The 24,261-nt window shown below is 37.7% G+C and overlaps 1 protein-coding gene across 2 annotated transcripts in view; it reads right to left on the bottom strand.

Moving 5' to 3' along the window:
• Positions 1 to 24,261, bottom strand: part of SPAG9 (sperm associated antigen 9) — a 153,986-nt gene that overhangs the window by 89,203 nt on the left and 40,522 nt on the right. For both annotated transcript variants that reach the window (XM_052658900.1, XM_052658901.1), the window contains exon 3: positions 1,156 to 1,226. In XM_052658900.1, the coding sequence (XP_052514860.1) occupies positions 1,156 to 1,226 (71 nt within the window). The remainder of the gene's footprint in view (positions 1 to 1,155; positions 1,227 to 24,261) is intronic.

Here is a 24,261-nt window from a genome sequence, read left to right as displayed (position 1 = left end):
ACAATAAACCTTTAACAACCAATTGTTTTTTAACAGTCTTAATATGTACCAAATACCATCTTACTAAAATGTGGTTATCTTTTCATACTGAAAGGCTGCTGTGTAAGCTGTTTCTGTTTTCCCAGAGCTCTACGGTTCCAGCCCTCTGTGGCCAGTCTTTTTCCTTTACCACTCAATATCAATTCCGTGACACTTCATGCTTGGTACATGGCTATGTTAGCTAAAACAGTAACAAACCTCACATGCCAGGAAGAAATTCCAACAAGGTGCGGAAGGTGTTAAAAGCACATTACTCTCAAAAACAAATGAAACTGAGTGCGGTGGGGTTTTATACTACTTAAAAGCAACAATATAGGTCCCTACCAGAGGCAGGATAAGAGATCACCCCCAATACTGAAAGGTAAATGGAAGCTAAAGACTGTACCCATCTGTATCATGGGAAAGACTGGACTAGAAAGAGAGAGAGCAATCATTTTCTTCATGTAACAGTGCATATGTCTATGAAAATTCTATTTAAGTATGTGAACCCTAGTTCACAATTTTCACATGGAGGAGACAGAGAGAAACAAACGCAACGCAGAAAAGGCTGACAGAGAATCATTAAAAGGAGTTTAAAAAGACCCTCAAGTACATTTTCTAAGATGCTTTAAAGAGATTATGTGCTAGAGTTATTAACTAAAACACTGAAACTTCATGCAGAAAGCCTGTTTTAGAGCCATTTTAAGACATTATAATGTGTTTGCCATTTGTTATGAGCTTAATACAAATTAAAAATGTAGAGACTCTGACCAACAATTTAGCAATCCATCATTTCCCAACAGGTATCACAATAAGTTATATCAATTCTCTCTATTAGTATCACATATACTTTTTAATATGTACAAGTTAGGTTTTTACTCAACCAGTCAAAAACATAACTATTGGAAATGCCTTAATAATTACATTTTTCATAACATGAAAAGTTAACTCCAGATAAAAGACATTAAAGTCAGCATTTGGTAACTGAGTAAATGCTACATGAAATTTAAAGTCTTCGTGAATAATAACCCCCAAGGATAACACTGGCTGATTTTCAAAGAAAAATTAAAACATATTTTCTAGGCTTAATTTCTTTATCTTAATGTTAATATGGTAAGAACCAACCTAGAAACCCACCTCAGTGTGTCTCTGATGCAAGGCATTATATTCTTTCTTCAGTTCTGCTTCTCTTTCTTCAAGTCTGCTAACTGAAATTAAGATACATACACTTAATCAAAACCAAATAAAAAGTTTACTTGAAAATTCTATCTTTTAAACTTGGACTGGTTTATCCATAATCCTTGGTAACTTCAAGCCTCGTTACTCCATATGAAATTCTTCACAAGGCTAGTGACCTTGCTTCATGTCCTTAATAAAATCTATGGAGAGGGAATAAACAGAATATTTTTAAAAAGACTAAACATCTAACTGCTTCTCCCAATATGCTTATATAATAAACATCCTTATCTAAGTAGGCTTTTAACATGATAGAGAATTACCTCTTTGAAAAAGATTCCACAAATCTCCTCACAGAGCCTAACCCCAAGAGTTGAGCCTAACCTGAGCCTAACCCCAAGAGTTGACTCATTGGAAAAGACCCTGATGCTGGGAGGGATTGGGGGCAGGAGGAGAAGGGGATGACAGAGGATGAGATGGCTGGAAGGCATCACCAACTCGATGGACATGAGTCTGGGTAAACACCGGAAGTTGGTGATGGACAGGGAGGCCTGGTGTGCTGCGATTCATGGGGTCACAAAGAGTCAGACACGACTGAGCGACTGAACTGAACTGAACTGAACCCCAAACCACTGATTTCTAATAGTATTCCACCTCTTTTTCATTATTGAGCAGTATGTGAACATGTTACTGTTTTTATAAGCACTTTCTTCAACTTCAGGTCTTAATTTCAGGGACTCATCTTCCTGTATTTAGCTCCCTCTGCTGATGGAGTTTGTGAGTAGCACTGAGTTGGGATAGAGCACAATTTCAATATTTTAAAAATAAATTTTAGACCCCGACATAAGATGGTACCAGAGAGGAATGATTCTGAGAGAAAATGGAATCCAAGCAGGACCAGGAAGAAATTACAGTGCTCAAGCTAGACAGCACGGGGCTATAGCAAGCAGGTACTGCTACTACAGAGACGGGAACACAGAACCATGGAGCCGGCGAGGCAGAGAAGAGACAGCCAGGCTGCAGGAGCTCATGCTGACTAAAGAGCAGTGGGCGACAGTCGGCTGGTGCCAGGTAAAGCTGGTGCTAAAGGAGTCTGTCAAGATACTCTCGTTAGTCTGTTTGAAAGCATGAGCATAGTTGGAAACGTTCTCTTGGTATAACGGTCAGACAGCTACAAACATGCAAGATTGTTTATAAGAGCCAGCTGGTGACTGTGTCAGCTGGCTCTAAGAGTTAACTACTATGAACTGTAACAGCACATACATGAATGTTTTTATATGCCTAACATTAACATGCCAGACACCACGTAACACATAACTTGTGCTGACTGGTAAACTCATGTTTTTTATTTGTGTAGCTCTACACCTTTATTTGAGTACCTTGAAAATATGCCATGAATTAGGAAAAGTGTAGCTCTTTCAGTTTGTTTTTAATCAAGCCTATGTGTTGGCTCATTAAATTTGCAACAATAAGTACATACACTATACTAGCTAGAGAGTTATCGGGCCATGGAAGGCCTGAGGACATGGGCTGCTCATCTTATTTTGTGGCTGAAAGCAATAAAAAGCAAATCTGTAAGGCAGCTGTTCTGCGATAACACAATAGATACTGAAGCCTCTGTGATTTTTATTTAAAAACAAGAAATCCAACCAAATGTAGATATTATATTTAGTAACAATTTCAATATAAACATTTTCTACTATTTTTTGTCAATTAAATTGTTCTAAAAGCACAATCCTAAAATTACTGGGTGAACCTTAAGTGTTTTTAATTGCTCATCTATATGAATCAAAATTTTCCTCAAATTGTGCAACCAAAACAAAAAACTGGAGACTGAGGCTAAAATAAAATTGCAAAGAATAGCAAGGATAGATAAGAAAGCCTTCCTCAGTGATCAGTGCAAAGAGAGAGAGGAAAACAGTAGAAGGGGAAAGACTAGAGATCTCTTCAAGAAAATCAGAGATACCAAGGGAACATTTCAGGCAAAGATGAGCACAATAAAGGACAGAAATGGTATGGACCTGACAGAAACAAAAAAGATCTTCATGACCCAGATAACCACTCGTGTGATCACTCACCTAGAGCCAGAAATCCTAGAAGGCGAAGTCAAGTGGGCCTTAAGAAGCAGCACCACAACAAAGCTAGTGGAGGTGATGGAACTCCAGGTGAGCTATTTCAAATCCTAAAAGATGATGCTGTGAAACTGCTGCACTCAATATGCAAGCAAATTCGAAAAACTCAGCAGTAGTCACAGGACTGGAAAAGGTCAGTTTTCATTCCAATCTCAAAGAAAGACAATGTCAAAGAAGGTTCAAACTATCGGACAATTGCACTCTTCTCACACGCTAACTAAGTAATGCTCAAAATACTCCAAGCCAGGCTTCAACAGTATGTGAACTGTGAACTTTCAGATGTTCAAGCAGGATTTAGAAAAGGCAGATGAACCAGAGATCAAATTGCCAGCATCTGCTGGATCATTGAAAAAGCAAGAGAGTTCCAGAAAAACATTTACTTTTGCTTTATTGACTACACCAAAGCCTTTGACTGTGTGGATCACAACAAACCATGGAAAATTCTTGAAGAGATGGGAATACCAGACCACCTGACCTGCCTCCTGAGGTATCTGTATGCAGGTCAAGAAGCAACAGTTAGAAGTGGACATGGAACAACAGACTGGTTCCAAATCAGGAGAAGAGTATGTCAAGGCTGTATATTGTCACCCTGCTTATTTAACTTATATGCAGAGTACATCATGAGAAATGCCGGGCCAGATGAAGCACAAGCTGGAATCAAGACTGCAGGGAAAAGAAAAGAAAAGAAAGTGAAGTCGCTCAGTCGTGTCCAAATCTTTGCAACTCTATGGACTGTAACCTACCGGGCTTCTTTGTCCATGGGATTTTCCAGGCAAGAGTACTACAGTGGGTTGCCATTTCGTTCTCCAGGGGATCTTCCCGACCTAGGAATTAAACCCGGGTCTACCACATTGTAGGCAGACACTTTACCATCTGAGCCACCATGGAAATCCAAGATTGCCAGGAGAAATATCAATAACCTCAGATACGCAGATGACACCACCCTATGGCAGAAAGCAAAGAAGAACTGAAGAGCCTCTTGATGAAAGTGAAAGAGGAGAGTGAAAAATTTGGCTTAAAATTCAACGTTCAGAAAACTAAGATCATGGCATCTGGTCCCATCACTTCATGGCAAATAGATGGGGAAACAGCGGAAAGAGTGACAGACTTTACTTTTTGGGGGGCTCCAAAATCACTGCAGATGGTGACTGCAGCCATGAAATTAAAAGACGCATGCTCCTTGGGAAAAAAAAAAAAACTATGACAAACTTAGACAGCATATTAAAAAGCAGAGACATTACTTTACCAACAAAGGTCCATCTAGTCAAAGCTATAGTTTTTCCAGGAGTCATGTATGGATGTGAGAGTTGGACTATAAAGAAAGCTGAGTGCCAAAGAATTGATGCTTTTGAACTGTGGTGTTGGAGAAGACGCTTGAGAGTCCCTTGGACATCAAGGAGATTCAATCAGTCCATCCTAAAGGAAATCAGTCCTGAATATTCATTGGAAGGACTGATGCTGAAACGGAAACTCCAATACTTTGGCCACCTGATGCAAAGAACTGATTCATTGGAAAAGACCCTGACACTGGGAAAGATTGAAGGTGGGAGGAGAAGGGGACAACAGAGGATGAGACGGTTGAATGGCATCACTGATGCGATGGACATGAATTTGAGTAGGCTCTGGGAGTTGGTGATAGACAGGGAAGCCTGGCGTGTTTCAGTCCATGGGGTCACAAAGAATTGGACATGACTGAGCGACTGAACTGATCATCCATAACCCTCATTTCAAATTTGTGCACAACAGTAGAGCCTCATTCTCAACTAACTTTGTATAAGTTCATAAATAAATTTATATTCATCTCCACCACTAACAGCCAGAATTACACAGTACTTGTCAAGTACCATGCACTGTCCTAGGTACTTTATATTAAAAACCTAACTTGAAAAAAAAAAAAAAACCTAACTTGACCATGACATTAACTTTATGATGAAACTTCATTACATTTCATTTTAAGGATAAGAAAACTGAAGTAAATAGGGGTTAAGTAACTTGCCCAAATTCACAAAACTAGTAAATGGCAGAATTACAACTCCTAATGGATGAGACTAGGCCCAGAATCTGCTTTTATTTATCATGGCATTCTGCCTCTCAAGAAGTACTTCTTTTAATTTGTTTTATGTATTGGAATCTACTTTAAATTTTCATTTTGGGGGAAAAAAGTATAGAGAGTGCTCCTTTATTACTTGAAACAAAAAACCCTCTCTTCTGGAAAGAACCTAATCACAGGTACTACAATTCAAAAGTATCAAACTGCCACGTAAAATATGTAACCAACTTAATTAATCATGATGAAATACATATCAAAACTAAAATGTGGTAGTCCTGGTAATCCAGTGGTTAGGACTGTGCACTCTCACTGTCAAGCACCTGAGTTTGAACCCTGGTCAAGGAACAAAGATCCCGCAAGCCATGCAAAAATCCACTATATACCTGTCAGAAGACCTGAAATAAAAAGTGTTGGTAAGGAACAAGTTCTGGTAAGGAACTTTCACACTCGGACTTCCCTGGTGGTCCGGTGGTTGGGATTTCGCCCTCCAGAAGGGTGCGTTGCGGGGGGCTGCGTGTGGGAGGGCTTCTAACCCCAGTCAGGGAGCTAAGATCCCACATGCCTCCTGGCCAAAAACCAAAATCAGAAAGCAGGAGCAATATCGTAATGAATTCAATAAAGACTTTTTTAAAAAGTACAACTTTCATACACTGGTGGTGGGAGTATAAACTGGTATACCAATTTGAAAACTGTTTGGCAAGATTTAATAAAGTTGAATTATATGCCACTCCTATGACAAAACAAGCTCATTACTATGATATGTCTATGTGTCCACCAAAAGGCATTTTAAAACAATGCCCACAGCAGCACTATTTGTGTTCCAACATGGAACCAACCCAAATATTGATCAACTGAAAAATGTATAAATATTCATGTACTAGAATACTATACAATAATGAAAACGAAGAAATTATTGCTGTGCACATCACGGAGGAATCTCACAAATAGCATACTGAGGAAAACAAAGAGAAGCAAAAGAAACTTCAAATGAACACAAACTAATCCAAAACTAATCTAATGTGTTAATTCAGTTCAGTTCAGTCATTCAGCCGTGTCCGACTCTTTGTGACCCCATGGACTACAGCACGCCAGGCCGCCCTGTCCATCACCAACTCCCGGAGTTTATTCAAACTCATGCCAATTGAGTTCATGATGCCATCCAACCATCTCATCCTCTGTTGTCCCCTTCTCCTCCCACCTTCAATCTTTCCCAGCATGAGGGTTGTTTCCAATGAGTCAGTTTGCGTCAGGTGGCCAAAGTATTGGAGTTTCAGTTTCAGCATCAGTCCTTCCAATGAATATTCAGGACTGATTTCCTTTAGGATGGACTGGTTGAATCTCCTTGATGTCCAAGGGACTCTCAAGAATCTTTTCCAACACCACAGTTCAAAAGCATCAATTCTTTGGCACTCAGCTTTCTTTATAGTCCAACTCTCACATCCATACATAACTACTGAAAAAACCATAGCTTTGTCTAGACAGAACTTTGTTGGCAAAGTAAGGTCTCTGCTTTTTAATATGCTGTCTAGGTTTGTCATAGTTTTTCTTCCAAGGAGCAAGCATCTTTTAATTTCATGGCTGCAGTCACCATCTGCAGTGATTTTAGAGCCCCCCAAAATAAAATCTGTCACTGTTTCCACTGTTTCCCCATTGATTTGCCATGAAGTGATGGGACTGGATGCCATGATCTTAGTTTTCTGAATGTTGAGTTTTAAGCCAACTGTTTCACTCTCCTCTTTCACTTTCGTCAAGAGGCTCTTTAGTTCTTCTTTGCTTTCTGCCATAAGGGTGGTGTCATCTGCGTATCTGAGGTTATTGATATTTCTCCAGCAATCTTGATTCCAGCTTGTGCTTCATCCAGCCTGGCATTTCAAATAATGTACTCTGCATATAAATTAAAAAAGCAGGGTGACAATATACAGCCTTGCCGTGCTACTTTCCCAACCTGGAACCAGTTTTTTGTTCCGTGTCCAGTTCTAACTGTTGCTTCCTGACCTGCAAACAGATTTCTCGGGAGGCAGGTCAGGCGGTCTGATATTCCCATCTCTCAGAATTTTCCAGTTTGTTGTGATCCACACAGTCAGAGGTTTTGGTATAGTCAATAAAGCAAAAGTAGATGTTTTTCTGGAACTCTCCTGATTTTTCAATGATCCAACGGATGTTGGCAATTTGCTCTCTGGTTCCTCTGCCTTTTCTAAATCCAGCTTGAACATCTGGAAATTCACGGTTCACATACTCTTAAAGCCTGGCTTGGAGGATTTTGATGGAGTAGCTATCAGAGTCAACTGAAGAGTCTGAATGCTTACTTGGATGCAATCTCAAAAACGACAGAATGATCTCTGTTCGTTTCCACGGCAAATCATTCAATATCACAGCAATCCAAGTCTATGCCCCAGCAACTAATGCTGAAGAAGCTGAAGTTGAACGGTTCTAAGAAGACCTACATGACCTTCTAGAACTAACACCAAAAAAAAGATGTCCTTTTCATCATAGGGGACTGGAATGGAAAAGTAGGAAGTCAAGAGATATCTGGAGTAACAGGCAAATTTGGCCTTGGAGTACAGAATGAAGCAGGACAAAAGCTAACAGAGTTTTGCCAAGAGAATGCACTGGTCAGAGCAAACACCCTCTTCCAACAACACAAGAGAGGACTCTATACATGGACATCACCAGATAGTCAATACTGAAATCAGACTGATTATATTCTTTGCAGCCAAAGATGGAGAAACTCTATACAGTCAGCAAAAACAAGACTGGGAGCTGACTGTGGCTTGGATCATGAACTCCTTATTGCCACATTCAGACTTAAACTGAAGAAAGTAGGGAAAACCACTAGATCATTCAGGTATGACCGAAATCAAATCCTTTATGATTATACTGAGGAAGTGACAAACAGATTCACAGTATTAGATCTGATAGACAGAGTGCCTGAAGTGGACGGAGGTTCGTGACATTGTACAGGGGGGCAGGGATCAAGACTATCCAAAGAAAAAGAAATGCAAAAAAGCAAATGGTTGTCTAAGGAGGCCTTATAAATAGCTGAGAAAAGAAAAGAAACTCAAGGCAAAGGAGAAAAGGAAAGATATACCTATTTGAATGCAGAGTTCAAAAGAATTGCAAGGAGAGATTTTAAAAATGCCTTCCTAGTGATCAATGCAAAGGAATAGAGGAAAACAATAGAATGGGAAAGACTAGAGATCTCTTTAAGAAAATTAGAGATACCAAGGGAACTTTTCATGCAAAGAAAGGACAGAAATGGTATGAACCTAACAGAAGCAGAAGCTATTAAGAAGATGTGGCAAGAATACACAGAAGAACTACACAAAAAAGATCTTCATGACTCAGATAACCACAATGGTGTGATCACTCACCTAGAACCAGACATCCTGGAATGCGAAGTCAAGTGGGCCTTAGGAAGCATCACTACGAACAAAGCTATTAGAGGTGATGGAATTCCATTTGAGCTATTTCAAATCCTAAAAGATGATGCTGTGAAAGTGCTGCACTCAATATGCAAGCAAATTTGGAAAACTCAGCTGTGGCCAAAAGACTGGAAAAGGTCAGTTTACATTCCAATCCCAAAGAAAGGCAATGCCAAAGAATGCTCACACTACCGCACAATTGCACTTACCTCACATGCTAGTAAAGCAATGTGCTTAAATTGACTGTTTTACATAAGTCTATTAGTCTGATGCATTCACTCTTTTGTCCTGATTGTGTCCTTCATCTATAACTATGCTTTTTAAGAAGACTCCATCCAAAATCTGCAAACACGGTGCAGTCCCCTTTGGGGAGGAGTTATTATCTAATGAATTTACTGTGTAAACAGCTCCATCCCATCTGATTCCAAACATAACATGTACCTCCTTCACACAAGCACTTTCCTTGGCTAAATACTCATGCTTTATGCTCTCCAACAACTCCTACAAATTCTACATATAGCACAGGATTTAAACAGACTACTCAGAACCATAACAAATAAACTGTGCTGATTCATCATTAAAATGTACAGGGAGATAAGCAGAAATATTACCAGATTGGGGAAATATAAAAAGAAATAAAAAATGATTGCCATCATTGGAAAATAAATTGGAATTACACTTTTGAACATCATGTTGGTGACAGGTATTAACATAAGCAACGTGTATAATCTGACCCCCTGTTACTACTGTTATTTATGCTATAGAAATACACTTGATGCCCAAAGGTATGAAAATGAATATTCTATGTGCTTTTTCTCAATAGTGCTTTTCAGGTCCACTATATCCTTCTACTTTTCTGTCTATTCATTCTATTAATTTTTGAGAGTTTGACATTGAAGCTCCAAGTAAAAATCTTAGTTTACCTAATTAATTTGGAATTCCCTTCCCAAATGTCATCAATTGGTTGGAAAAGTAAAGTATGACAGTCATACGATAGACTACAATGTAGTAACTAAGCTACTTCCAAGTTATGTTATATCAGGTATATTAACCTCCCTGGACCTCTATTCCTTATTTATAGTTGAAGAATAATAATAATATATCAGAGTTGGTTATCAGGATTAAGGAAGATCTAATATTTGAAAAGCATAGAACACAACCTGGCACATGTGCTTTTTCTCTTTCTTTTCTATTTTTTAAATTATGAAAGTATAACACATTTACAGGAGACTTAAAAATTACAGAACAAGAAAAAAAATTACAGAACAAAGTTACACATAGTTACATTATACATTAGAATTATTTTTTAAGTAAATAAATTAAGATTTTAAATTGGATCTTCAATATCAAACCTTCAAAAGTTAATAGAATGAATAGATAGAAAAGTAAAAGGATACAGTAGACCTGAAAAGCACTATGGACCAATTCAACATAATTAAAACTTATACAATTTTCACACAAAAGCAGGACACAAATTCTATTCAAGTTCCCAAAGACTATAAAGCAACAGACACTGGAACATATGCAGGGACATAAAACAAGGTGCAAAAGTTTCACAGTCCAAAGGTACTGAAGTCAGACAGAGTGTTCCCTTATCACTGCAGTATTCTGGCATGTGTGTTTTTAATACAACAATTAAAGGTACTGTTAAAATGAATGTAGTATTATTCATAAGCACTGGCTCTTCTGTTCATGGAATTTTCCAGGAAGGAATATTGGAGCGGGTTGCCACTTTCTACTCCAGTGACTCTTCCCTCCACCCACGGATCAAACCCTCTTCTCTTGTGTCTCCTGCATTGGCAAGCAGATTTTTTACCACTAGCGGCACCCGCTCCAGTGCTCTTGTCTTGAGAATCCCATGGACGGAGGAGCCTGTGGGCTGCAGTCCATGGGGTCGCGAAGAGTCAAACACGACTTCACTTTCGCTTTTCTCTTTCATGCATTGGAGAAGGAAATGGCACCCCACTCCAGTGTTCTTGCCTGGAGAATCCCAGGGATGGGGGAGCCTGGTGGGCTGCCGTCTATGGGGTCGCACAGAGTCAGACACAACTGAAGCAACTTAGCAGCAGCAGCAGCAGCAGCGATACCTGGGAAACCACTGTTAAAATGAACGCATCATTATCCATAAGCACTGACATGGAATAGTGCCTAGAACTTAAAAGAAGGATGTTGAATATTATTGCTATATCTGAAATTTTGAAACAAAAAACTATGTATAGTATGATGTCTACAAAGTCAAACGTACTGATTTTTCTCTCCCAAATCTGCTCTTTCCCATAATTTTCTTAGGCAAAAATCTTGCAGCTGTACTTTTGCTCTTTTCTTTTCCCACATTACGTTCCATCAGCAAATTCTGTCCATTTTGCCTTTAGAACAAATCGTGAATCTGACAACTTTTTACCATTTCTTTTACCTCCACCTTGATCTAAGACATCATCTCACGCCTGGATTATTACTACTATCTTCTGACTAGTGTCTCTGCTCTAGTCTTTTCTCCTCTGTATTCTTAAATTTGTAGCCTGGAGTCAGATAGTGACTGCTCAAAACCCTTCAACAACTTCCTGTGACAGAACCAAAGAAAGTAAAGAAGAGGGAGGGAACCTGTATTACGGCCCACAAGACCCTTCAGCATCAGATATATCAAGCCATACCACTTTTGCTCCCATGGAGAATTGTTGTCTCCTGACCCAACTGTTAGAGACTGACTGTGTCCTGCCCAAATTCATATGCTGAACCCGTAATCAATGTAATTATGCCTGTAGACAGGACTTAAAAAGGCAATTAAGGAGAATTCGCTGGTGATTCAGTGGCTAGGACTCAGCACTTTCACTGCTGGGGCCTGGGTTCAATTCCTGGTAGAACTAAGATCCTGCAAGCCACACAGTGTGGACAAACAAATAAAAATAAAATAAAAAGGTAATTAAGGTTAAATGAAATCATAAAGATGGGGTCCTAACTGCATTGGACTGATCTCTTTCTCCCTACACACGCACAGAGAAAAGGTCACACTCAGCAAGAGATAGCGGTCTCAGAAGAAACCAAGCCTCTCAGCACTTTCCAGCCTTTAGAACTGTCAGAGGGGACTTCCTTAGTGGTCCAGTGTCTAAGACTTTGTGCTTCCAACACAGGGGGCCCAGGTTCGATCCCTGGTCAGAGAACTGGATCCCACATGCCGCAACCAAGAGTTCTTGTGCCTCAACTAAACATCCTGCATGCCACAACTATCTCACATGCCACAGTGAAGACTGAAGATCTTGTGTGCCACAACTGAGACCTGACACAGTCAAGACAAAGAAAGGAAGAAAGAAAAACTTCTTTTAAGAAGTGTACAAAAATTCTGCAGTTTAAGCCACCTAGTCTGTGGTATTTTATTATGGCAGCCCTAGCTGATTATAATATAAGAACTAAATATCATTAAGATAACCATGGAGAGGAACTTTCATACAAGATGTTTATCAAGTGACCTGGGACAGAGAGCTGGGCTTGCAGCTTATAGAAACAAGTCCTGTTTATAGCAGCTTGCTAACTGATACTGGTTTGGGTTGCTTTGTACTACTTAATAGCAAGAATGTGGAAATGGAAACATAAAACCCCAAAATACCACTAATCGCCAGAAATTTCCTATACTTACCTAAATGAGAGTGATCATTATTCAAAATGGCTGAGGCTTATTTACAAAAATTTCTTAAATTCCTATTAATCACTCTGTCCCATTAAAGCATTTTGGATTGTTTCTATTGATAATTACTTAACCTTCCACTCATTGCTTCTTAAGTCATTAAACTTACATTTCACTTATTTTCATTTAGCATCATATTCTTACTTTTGACTCAAAAATAAATTTCATAAACTATCAACTCATTCTTTTATCAACCCTTTCACATTATATTTACTAATCTCATAGAAATTATCTATATATATATTATTTTTTAGCAACCCTATATGACATAAAACAAGGCATTTAGTACATACAAACTACACACAGTTTATATGTGACTTGCTTCTTGAAGTGAAGTGAAGTGAAAGTCATTCATTCATGTCCAACTCTTTGAGACCCCATGGACTGTACAGTCCATGGAATTCTCCAGGCCAAAATACTGGCATGGGTAGCCTTTCCCTTCTCCAGGGGATCTTCCCAACCAAGGGATTGAACCCAGGTCTCCTGCATTGCAGGAAGATTCTTTCCCAGCTGAGCCACAAGGGAAGCCCAAGAATATTGGAGTGGGTAGCCTATCCCTTCTTCAGCAGATCTTCCCAATCCAGGAACTGATCCGGGGTCTCCTGCATTGCACGCAGATTCTTTACCAACTGAGCTATCAGGGATTTGCCTCTTACTCTGTTATTTTTTTAACAGATTCTATTTTTTAGAGCAGTTTAGGCTCATAGTAAACCAAGAGAAAAGTACAGTTTTCCACATATCCCTACCGCCATACACCCAGAGCTTCCTCTACTATCTACATCCCACACCAGTGTGGTACATGTATGACAGTCAATGAACCTACCTGACACATCATAATTACCCAAAACAAAGCTTACCAAAACCCCAAAGTTTACCTTAGGATTAAGTCTTGGTACTGAATATTCTACAAATTTGGACAAATATATAATGACATGTACCCACCATTATGGGGCTTCCCAGGTGGCTCAGTGGTAAAGAATCCACCTGCCAATGCAGGAGACATAAGAGATGCAGGTTTGATCCCTGGCTTGGGAAGATCCCCTGGAGGAAGAAATGGCAACCCACTCCAGTATTCTTCTCTGTAAAATCCCATGGACAAAGGAACCTGGCGGGCTGCAGCCCATGGGGTCACAAAGAGTCAGACATGACTGAGCAACTGAGAGTGCACACAAGCACATCCACCACTATTAAAGTTTCATACAGAGTAGTTTCACTGCCTTAAGAATCCTCGATTCATCTCTGCCTTCCTCCCTCCCACCATCCATTCCACCCATCAAGCCTTTTCATGTATGTAGCCTCTCAGACTGGCTTTTCACTCTGCAGTGTCTATTCGTGGCTCCTCCGTGTGCTTTCATGGCGCACTATGTCACTGCTTTTCAGCACTGAATGATATTCCACTGTATGGATGCACCACAGTCTATTCCTATTATTTTCATAAGTCTACAATCTTAAAACTATAAGCCTTAAATACTCATCATCTCACCTAAGTACAAAAGTTAATTTTCTTAAAATACAAAGATATTTTCAGTTAGTACTGCTGCATATTACACACTTTCATGCTGACAGATGATTTTCATATTTTCACTGTTTTTAATACACAATAAATCACAAGTACACTTAAACAAACCTCTCACTCAGCTTTTTGTACAGATCTATTTTACCTGTTACGCTATTTAATACAACTAATTTTATTTCTTAAGACAGAAAAAACATCCAGGGGAAAAGTAGAACATATTCACCTAAAAATGTAAATTGACTGTATTTTATATCAGCCAATTAGTCTGATACATTCACTATTGTATCCTGATTTTGTCTCTCATCTATAACTATGCTTTTGAAGAACATTCCATCCAAAAGCTGCAAACACTGTGCAGTCCTCTTTGGGGGAGGGGTTATGATCCATTTCAAATGCATGTGAAACATCCTCCAAAACAGACCACATGCTAGGCCACAAAACAAGTCTCAATAAATTTAAGAATACTGAAACCATATCAAGCACCTTTTCAAACCACAACACTATGAGACCTGAAATCAACCACATGAAAAAGCTACAAAAAATAGACATATAGAAAGTAAACATGCTACTAAGCAACCAATGGGTCAATGAAGAAATCAAAGAGGAAGTCAAAAAATACCTTGCAACAAATGAAAATGGAAACATAATGTTCCAAAATCTATGGATCACATCAAAAGCAGTTCTAAGAGGGAAATTCAAGAAACAAGAAAAATCTCAAATAAACCTCTAACCTTACACATAAAGAAAGAAAAACAAAACCCAATGTTAACAGGAAGAAGGAAATAATCAAGATTAGAGTGGCAATAAGTGAAACAGATTCTTAAGAAAATAGAAAAAAAAGATAAACTTAATAAATCTTTAGTCAAACTCCTCAAGAAAAAAAAGAGGGTCCAAATAAAATATGAAATGAAAGAGAAGTTTCAACAGTTTCCACAGAAAGGCAAATAGTCCAAAGTGACTACTACAAACAATTATACACCAACAAATTAGGCAATTTATAAGAAACAGATAAACTCCTAGAAACATACAATCTTCCAAGACTAAATCAGGAAAAGTTAGGAAATCTGAACAGATTACTAGTAGAGAAATTGAATCAGTAATAAATAAATAAATAAAATTTCCAACAAACAAAACGTCAGAAGCAGAAGACTACCAGGGGGAATTTCACCCAACATTTAAAGAAGAGTTAATACCTATCCTTCTCAAACTACTGTAAAAAATTAAAGAGGAAGGAATGTGTCTAAACCCATGAGGCCAGGGTTACTCTGATACCAAAACAAGACAAAGACACCACACAAAAAACATTAAAATTACAGGCCAATATCCCTGATGAACAATAGATGCAAAAATCCCCAACAAAATATTAGTGAACAAAATTCTACAAGACAACCAAAGAATGATGCACAATGCTCCAGTGGGATTTTTCCCAGGGATACAAGGATGGGTTCAATATAAGCGAATGCAGTATATCATTCAACAGACCATGTTAACAAAAATCAAGAATAAAAACACATGATCACACAACTCAAAAGATGCAGGAAAAGCATGACAAAATTCATCCAGTTATGATAAAAAGAAAACCTCTCAACAAAATGGGAACAGAGGAAATGTACCTCAACAAAACAAATGATACATACGACAGTCACAGCCAACATCATCAGTTCAGCTCAGTCGCTCAGTCGCTCAGTCGTGTGCAACTCTCTGACCCCACGGACTGCAGCACACCAGGCTTCCCTGTCCATCACCAACTCCTGGAGCTTACTCAAACTCATGTCCATTCAGTCGGTGATGCCATCCAACCATCTCATCCTCTCTCATCCCCTTCTTCTCCCACCTTCAATCTTTCCTAGCATCAGGGTCTATTCCAATGAGTCAGTTCTTCACATCAGGAGGCCAAAGTATTGGAGTTTCAGCTTCAGTCCTTCCAATGAATATTCAGGACTGATTTCCTTTACTATCGACTGGTTGGATCTCCTTGCTAACATCATACTCGACAGTAAAACCTAAAAGCTTTTCCTACAAGAACATCCACTCTCACCACTTGTGTGTGTGGGAGGGGGGTGGGGGGCTGTGCTGTGCAACGTGCAGGACCCTAGTTTCCTGCACAGGGATCAAACCTGTGCCCCCTTGCAGTGGAAGCACAGAGTCTTAAACGCTGGACTGCCAGGAAGTCCCCCTACTTTCACCATTTTTATTTAACATAGTACTGGAAGTCCTGGCCACAAATCAGACAAGAAATAAAAGGCATTCAAACTGGAAAAGAAGTAAGACTATAGCTATTTGCAGATGGCACAATACTACACATAGAAGAAAGACTCTACCACAAAACTATGAGAATGAACGAATTCAGTAAAGTTGTATGACACAAAATTAATATACAGGAATTTGTTGCATTTCTATACACTAACAATGAACTATTAGAAGGAGAAATTCAGGAAACAATCCTACCAAAAAGAATAAAATATCTAGGGATAAACATAACTAAGGAAGTGAAAGACTGGTACTCTAAACACCATCATGGGCTAGAAGAATTAGTATGGTTAAAATTCCACACCATCCAAAGCAGTCTACAGATTCAATTCAATTTCTATCAAAATACCCATAGGGTTTTTCACACGCATGCATGCTCAGTCATGTCCAACTCTTTGTGATCCCATGGACTGTAGCCTGCCAGGTTCCTCTGTCCATGGGATTTTCCGGCAAGAATACTTATGTGAGTTGCCATTTCCTACTCTCCAGGAGATCTTCCCAACCCAGGAATTGAACCCAAGTTTTCTGTGTCTCCTGCACTGCAGGCAGATTCTTTACCTGTTGAGCAGTCTAGGACAAATAATCCTAAAGTTTTTATGGAACCACAGAAAATCTCAAAGAACCAAAGCAATCTTGACAAAACAACACTAAGGTAAAATGGTCCCTGATTTCAAACTATATAACAAAGCTACAGTAATCAAAACAGTATGGTACTGCCACAAAAACAAACACATACATCAATGGAACAGAATAAGAGCCCAGAAATGAATCAATACTTAAATGGTTAATTAATCTATGATACAGGAGGCAAGAATATACACTGTGAGAAAGACAGTCTCTTCAATAAATAACACTGGGAAAACTGGACAGCTACATGTAAAAGAATGAAACTGGACCATTTTCTTACCTCATATACAAAAATAAACTCAAAATGGACTAAAGACTAAAATGTAAAACCTGAAACCATAGAAGTCCTAGAAGAAAACATAGGTAGTATGCACTCTGACATTGGTCTTAATTTTTTTTTTTGATTTATCTCTTCAGGCAAAGGCAATAAAAGCACAAATAAATGAGTAGGGATATATCCAACTAAAAAACTCATGTAGAGCAAACAAAGCCATCAACAAAACAAAAAGGTAAGCTACTAGATGGAAGAAGATATTTGCAAATGATATGTTGGATAGGGGTTAATATCCAGAACACATAAAGAACTCATATAACACAATTATTTTAAAGAACAATCTGATTAAAAAATGAGCAGAAGACCTGAACATTTTTCCCAAGAAGACATACTGATGGCCAGCAAGCATATGAAAAGATGCTCATCATCACTAATTATCACAGAAATGCAAGTCAAAACCACAATGAGACATCATCTCATACCTGTGAGAATGACTATTACCCAAAAGACAAGAAATAACAAGTACTGGAAAGAATGTGGAGAAAAGAGAACACTTGTGCACGATTGGTGGGAATGTTAAATTGCTACAGCCGCTATAGAAAACAGTATAGAGATTCCTTAAAAAATAAAAAACAGAACCACCATACGATCCAGGAATTCACTTCTGGGTATGTATCCAAAGAAAATAAAACACTAATTCAAAAACATATACGTACCATAGCAACATTATATACAATAGCTAAGATACAGAAGCAACCTAAGTGTCCATCGACAGATGAATAGATGAAGATATGGAGGCGTCCCTGGGGGCTCAATTGTAAAGACTCTGCCGGCCAATGCAAGAGACACAGATTCGATTCTTGGTCCAGAAAGATATCACACACCGAAGAACTACTAAGCCCACACACCACAACTCCTGAGCCTGTGCTGCAGAGCCTGTGCTCGGGAGCTGAAGCTGCTGAGCCGATGTGCTGCGACTACTGAAGCCCGCACACCCTCGGGCCCATGCTCCACAGCAAGAGAGGTCACCACAGAAAGGAGCCCGTGCACCGTGACTAGAGAACAGCCTCTACTCTCCCGCACACCCTCGGGCCCATGCTCCACAGCAAGAGAAGTTACCACAGAAAGAAGCCCGTGCACCGTAACTAGAGAACAGCCTCTACTCTCCCGCACACCCTTGGGCCCATGCTCCACAGCAAGAGAGGTCACCACAGAAAGGAGCCCGTGCACCGTGACTAGAGAACAGCCTCTACTCTCCCGCACACCCTCGGGCCCATGCTCCACAGCAAGAGACGTCACCACAGAAAGGAGCCCGTGCACTGTAACTAGAGAACAGCCTCTACCCTCTACAAGTAGAGAAAAGCCCACACAGCAAGAAAGACACAGCACAGCCATAAACAAAGAAAACCTTTTAAAAAAAAGATGTGATTTCACACACACACACACACACACAGTGGAATATTGTCCAGACATAGAAAAAATGAAATCTTGCCCTTTCAGACAACATGCATGAACCTGAGAGAATATTACCCTAAATGAAATAGACAAAGACAAGTATCTGATGATCTCACTTATTTGTGAGATTAGAAAAAGAAATATAACAAAATATATAGACTCAGAGAACAAACTACTGCTTGCCAGAGGGAAGAGATTTTTGTGATATATAAAAATTATCAAATCATTCATTATGTTGTAACTAATATAATATTTTAAGTCAATTATACTTCAAAATAAGTAAAATTAATGAAATGGTAATCAGTTTCTCTAGCATTAAGTATCATCCTCCTCTCCACTCCAGTACAATTAACTTAAGAGTCTACTTATTTGAGGCACTTAAATTGTTTCTCTAGCCCATTAAAATTAAATACGTTTTTTCTTTTGTATAGTTACAACCAGATGTATTATACAAATCAAAACAAGAACACTAATTTATTACCTGCTACCTTGGACAACCATATTCAAAAGAATATGATTCAAAGACAGTGCAAATATTAAGACATCTACTTCGCCATTTATGAACTAGTAACTAAACAAGTCACAATGCCAATGAGAATCTCAAGGAATATCTTCTTTCAACTCTACAAAGCTAGGTAGAACTTCAGACAGCCAAGGAAGACTTTTGATTGCTTCTAGTTCTGAGACTGAGAACCAACTGCCTGTTTAGCATGATAAACAGACAATTAAAGCTGGGAGGCTAGTCATAAAATGTATTATATCCATATGGAATATTATTCACCCTTAAAAAGGAATTAAGTAACAGTAACATTACAACGTGGATGAATTTTATGCTAAGTGAAAGAAACTCATAAAAGACCATATACTGTATGATTTCATTTACATGAAATATACAGAACAGGCAACTTCATAGAGATCACAGTACCATACAGTACATTACTACAGGCTAGGGAAAGCCAGAAATAATGAGTACTATCAGGTATGGTGTTCCTTTCGGAATGATGAAAATGTTCTGGGGAATTAGATATGACAATGGTTGTACAATTTATGATTATACTAAAACCATTGAATTCTATACTCTAAAATGGTGGATTTTATGCTACACAAATTACATTTTTTTAAAGGAGCAAGGAGTGTCATTCAAAGTTTATCCTTTACCATAGGTATCAAAAAAGTATATCTCAATTTAATAGTAACATTTTTTAAAAAAGGAAAAGTTAGCGAACAAAAAAGAAAATCTCAACACTTAGTGTTTGTTGAATAAATGAATGTCCAGCAAAGTTTTAAAGTGATAATAAAAATTAAACCAGAGTAACCCTAAAGTTTTTAAAAAATCAGATCAGAGTACAAATCATAAATGCTCTATTTTCATTAAAGTTTGCTCACCTTCTCTTCCTCAGAGTACTTACTCACAGTACAAGGAATAGGCAGGTAGATGGTTGCTTAGCTTTTAAGTACATCCCCTCCCTTGCCTCAATACTTGCGCAAAATCATGTACCATCTACTAAGGCTTTTAGGCTAAAGGAAAGATTAGCCAGATATTATTACCCAAAGCAGTTTCTCTCTTTTCGTGGGATACAAGGCTAGACTACATATTTCAGCCTCTGTAAGTGAGCTTCTAACTGAGTTATACAGCCAGTAGCAAAAGCTACGTGTGCTACTCCTAGGCCTGGTCCAATAAAAACCTTCCACATACAATCCTCCATGCTCTTTCCCTCTTCCTCCAACTCAATGTAAGTATGACAAACTTGGACCAAAATTGGAAAGGGTCTGTGTCTCCAAAGGAGCCACCCATGTATTAGAAACAATCGATTTAAATTTCACATGGGGAAAGAATTCCTTGGCAGTCCAAGAGTTAGGACTCAACACTTCCAGCACCATGGCCCAAGTTTAACCCTTGGTTTGGGTAATATGGCACAGCAAATAAATAAGTTTCACATGAACAAAAAATAACATATAACATCTGAGTCATTATCTATGTCTTTTGTGGCTTATTTGCTACAGCAACTAACTAGAGTTGCCTTAATTCATACATTAGCTCACAAACATGCGTTAAAAATCTCTTAAAAGACATTCTAAATTATCAAAGGTGTGTCACCCCATGGTGCTAAAGAATAATTTATATCTTTGTTATTCTGGATGATTTTCTGAATATTATTTTGGCCATTATTTTCTCCAACCTAACATTTCCAGCAAGTATCCTGACAGAAACTATCTATGGCTTCCCGCATTTCATGTTTTAACTGTACTAAGATTGTGAAAATCAATATTATATTTTTAGATATATGAGTTAACCACCAAGATCATATACAAATTAAGAATCTTTCACTCTTTTCTCAACATACTACTTAGATCAACACAACAGCATAGTCAATGGACTCAGTTTTCTCAAGGCCAAAGTCACATGAGATGGTATAGTGTTTAAATGACAAGTACATTTAAATGTTGGGAAGAGCCATATCTTCACAGTCCTGAATGCCATTAAGTAATCAGTAAGGAAATGAAAAGAAAAGTAGAAGGGATGGGAAAGTGGGAAAGAAAGGCCCATCTGGGCAAAGATGGTAGACAACCCCCAAAATCTCAAGTATCATAAAACTAACCTATACCTATATTATTGTATCATATCTGAAGATATGAAGAACAATCTTAAACAAGAAAAGATTGTTTCTAGTCTAATAGTTATCATGTGAATCCAAACTTCAAAATAATCTCCGGAAAAATCCTAAAATCATATCATTTTACTCAAACTAGCCACAAGCTGAGATTAACTTGAAATAAACAAGATTCTGTTCATCCTTCCTATCCCAAAACAACATATAACTAATCTGCCAATTTTTAAGCTGTTAATACTCAATGGGAGAAAAAAATAAATCAAGGGATCAAAAAAATCAAAAAACAAAAAAGAGTAAGGGGGGAAAGATAAGAGAAGAATCAAGAGACCAATTCAAAATGTTTCCCTTAGACTAGCTAATGAAGATACTTTAGCCTCATTTTAATTGCTCTTTCTTTCCATTCATCTTTCCAAAGAGCAAGAGGATATGATTAAGGCAGGAAGAGCCACCTGCTCTACCTGCTCAAAATCAGAGCTTACCTCCTTAGATTGGTGGCCTTTGCCAAGTTTGGAACACCTTTTCCATCTGTTGTCTTCTGCCCCATCAGACTGCTGATAGGCCTATGGGGGGAAGAAAGAGAAACAGACCTGCTAGAACTCCATATCCAACTCATTATTTGCCTTCTCAAAAGGAATCATCAATTCTTACTATTCAAGGAAGGCAGATAATCCAACTGTTACTTGGCCTCAGAAGACGGACACTGGTCTTTCAGAAGCTTTCCTTGAACAATTTAGCATTAAATGTCTCAACAGGTAAGCAAGAATCAAATGCTCACTTAAGAGCAAACAAATCAGACACAACCACATCAAAACAGCAATTAAAACCTCTGCTCTGCCAATTAAGTCCTTCACCATGTCCCTAACCTTCAACAAAAGATTTTTCAAACAGGTATTATATACCACCTAAAGTCTCTCTGTAGGGAGAATCCATGTTTTCCCTCAGCACATATTCCTATGTATCATCTTCATGATCAAGAACTACTTCCTCATGATCAACCAAAAACAGCAAATTCATTTTCTCTGATTTAATCTTCCAAATTTATAGAAAAACAACTTGGTATTTTCCTTATTCATTTCTTTAGTAAAGAAGAACCAAACCATTCATGTTTATTCTGTTCTCTAAGCTAAATCACCATCAATTCTTTAATTCTTACTCATAAAATTAATTTTCCATGAAACTTTATTCTAGATATTAATTATGAACTTCAACCTTAAGTTTCTCAATCAACAACACGTCTACAGAAGCCAAACACTCCAAATACAGATAAAAAAACATAAAGCAGATCTGCAGGCCACATAGGTATTACCTAATGAAGCAGAAGCAATAAAATGTTAGTATTTACATAAATACTATCTTGCATATCTTGCGCCAAATTGTCTCCTTCCCTCTCATGTACTCTTTAAAAAAAAATCCTTATATAAGGCCTATTAAATATACAGAATTCTTAGTATTGCAAAGAACTAGATTCAAGTTAAATGAACTATAAAAAACTTTCTATATAATAAAATTTTTGTAATTTTTTAAAATCAGGAAATATAAATCTAAACTTTAAAGCTACCTTAACAAATATGCTTTCAACAAAAATATAAATCATCATATCTCTTTACATCATTCTAAAAATAATGTAGAAAGGGACAGCCTACTGACAAGATAAAATTAAAACAGAAGTAACTTATTAGAGTATTATTGAAATTCTGAAAGTATTAACATTCTTTACCAATTGCAAAGTACAGTAAAAATGCTGATAAAGCTCTATATTGGCCTCAAGCTATTTTTTTTTAATAACTTTAAAAAATAGTGACAGAAAATATTTAGGTCCTCTCAACTATTAACTTTGGTGTGAAATTATACCTGTTAGCTGAAAAAGATTGTTTTTTTCTGTGTTGTGAAAATTCTAATTTATCAACCATATCATTAAAAGATAGCCCTTACTTTAAATAATAATTCTCAAATGTGAAGTATGTTTTAAGCCATTTATTCCTTTAAAATTAAAAATGTTAATGATTTTACTGCCTTCCCATTATGTTGCATCTAATGATGTGCTAATTCTTATGACCAATAAGTAGAGTGCTCTTTCCAATAAGTGTTTCAGGTAAAGACTTGAAGGTATTTTATTAGACTAAAATCAATGCCAAATTTGAAAAGCAAATACGGGAGACAGAAGTGTAGAAAGGTCAGAGTATAAAATGTTTTCAGGTGTCAAAAGCATTTTTCCATTTAATTTTAAAATGTGGATTTTCATTCAAAGGAAGAAAAGGAAGAATCAGAGATTACTTAGGTAGCTTAAAATCACTAAATCTTGCCATCTTCTACACAATTCAAGAAAAAAGCCATCTCTTTTAAACTGGAGGGCAACAAAATTTTCCCAAGGAAAAAATCAAATAAATAATAAACAGTTCTGTAACAACTCTAGGGGCTAATATGTTGTAAATAAAGACTCAAATTCATAAGTTATAAAAAATTAAATGGAGTTTGCTACCAATTCTTACTTCTCCAATTCTGTACACATTAAAAATGGCCAAACACTACTAAATACCAAAAACCACTCTCTGTTCCTATTCTGACCCACTTCTGTAACTTTGCTCATGTTCTCTGACCTACTTCTGAGCCACCAGGGAAGCCCAACTATATCCTAAGAAAATTACCAAAAGAGGGCAATCCAGGTGTGACAGAATTATTCACTATAATATGATTTGCTACAGTAGGGAAAAATGTCCAGCCAACCAATAGAAATTTTTTTACTTTTTTTTAAATTCACCTATATTTACTTTTTACCAATTCATGTATTCCTTCTTTCCAGAAAGGATTTTAGGTATGTTAACAATTCACTATATATGTATAAAATTTGGACCAACCAAACCAGCTGTTATGGTCATACTTCAAAAGTTTATTCTGAATTTCTGAGTAGCCAAGGTAAAAAACCAAAGTAGCCATTAAATAATTCTCAGAGAAAAAGAGAAAGCAAAGTTCCTCAGGGAAAACAATAATTGTTAATAGATGGCATAGCTTCCAGATGATGGGTGAGAGCCCACATTTAAAAAATAATTATT

The sequence above is a fragment of the Budorcas taxicolor genome, chromosome 19, assembly GCF_023091745.1.
Source record: "Budorcas taxicolor isolate Tak-1 chromosome 19, Takin1.1, whole genome shotgun sequence".
NCBI classification, from domain to species: Eukaryota; Metazoa; Chordata; class Mammalia; order Artiodactyla; family Bovidae; genus Budorcas; species Budorcas taxicolor.
The sequence above is the reverse complement of the archived record's forward strand: the minus strand, read 5'-3'. Positions and strand labels throughout refer to the sequence as shown.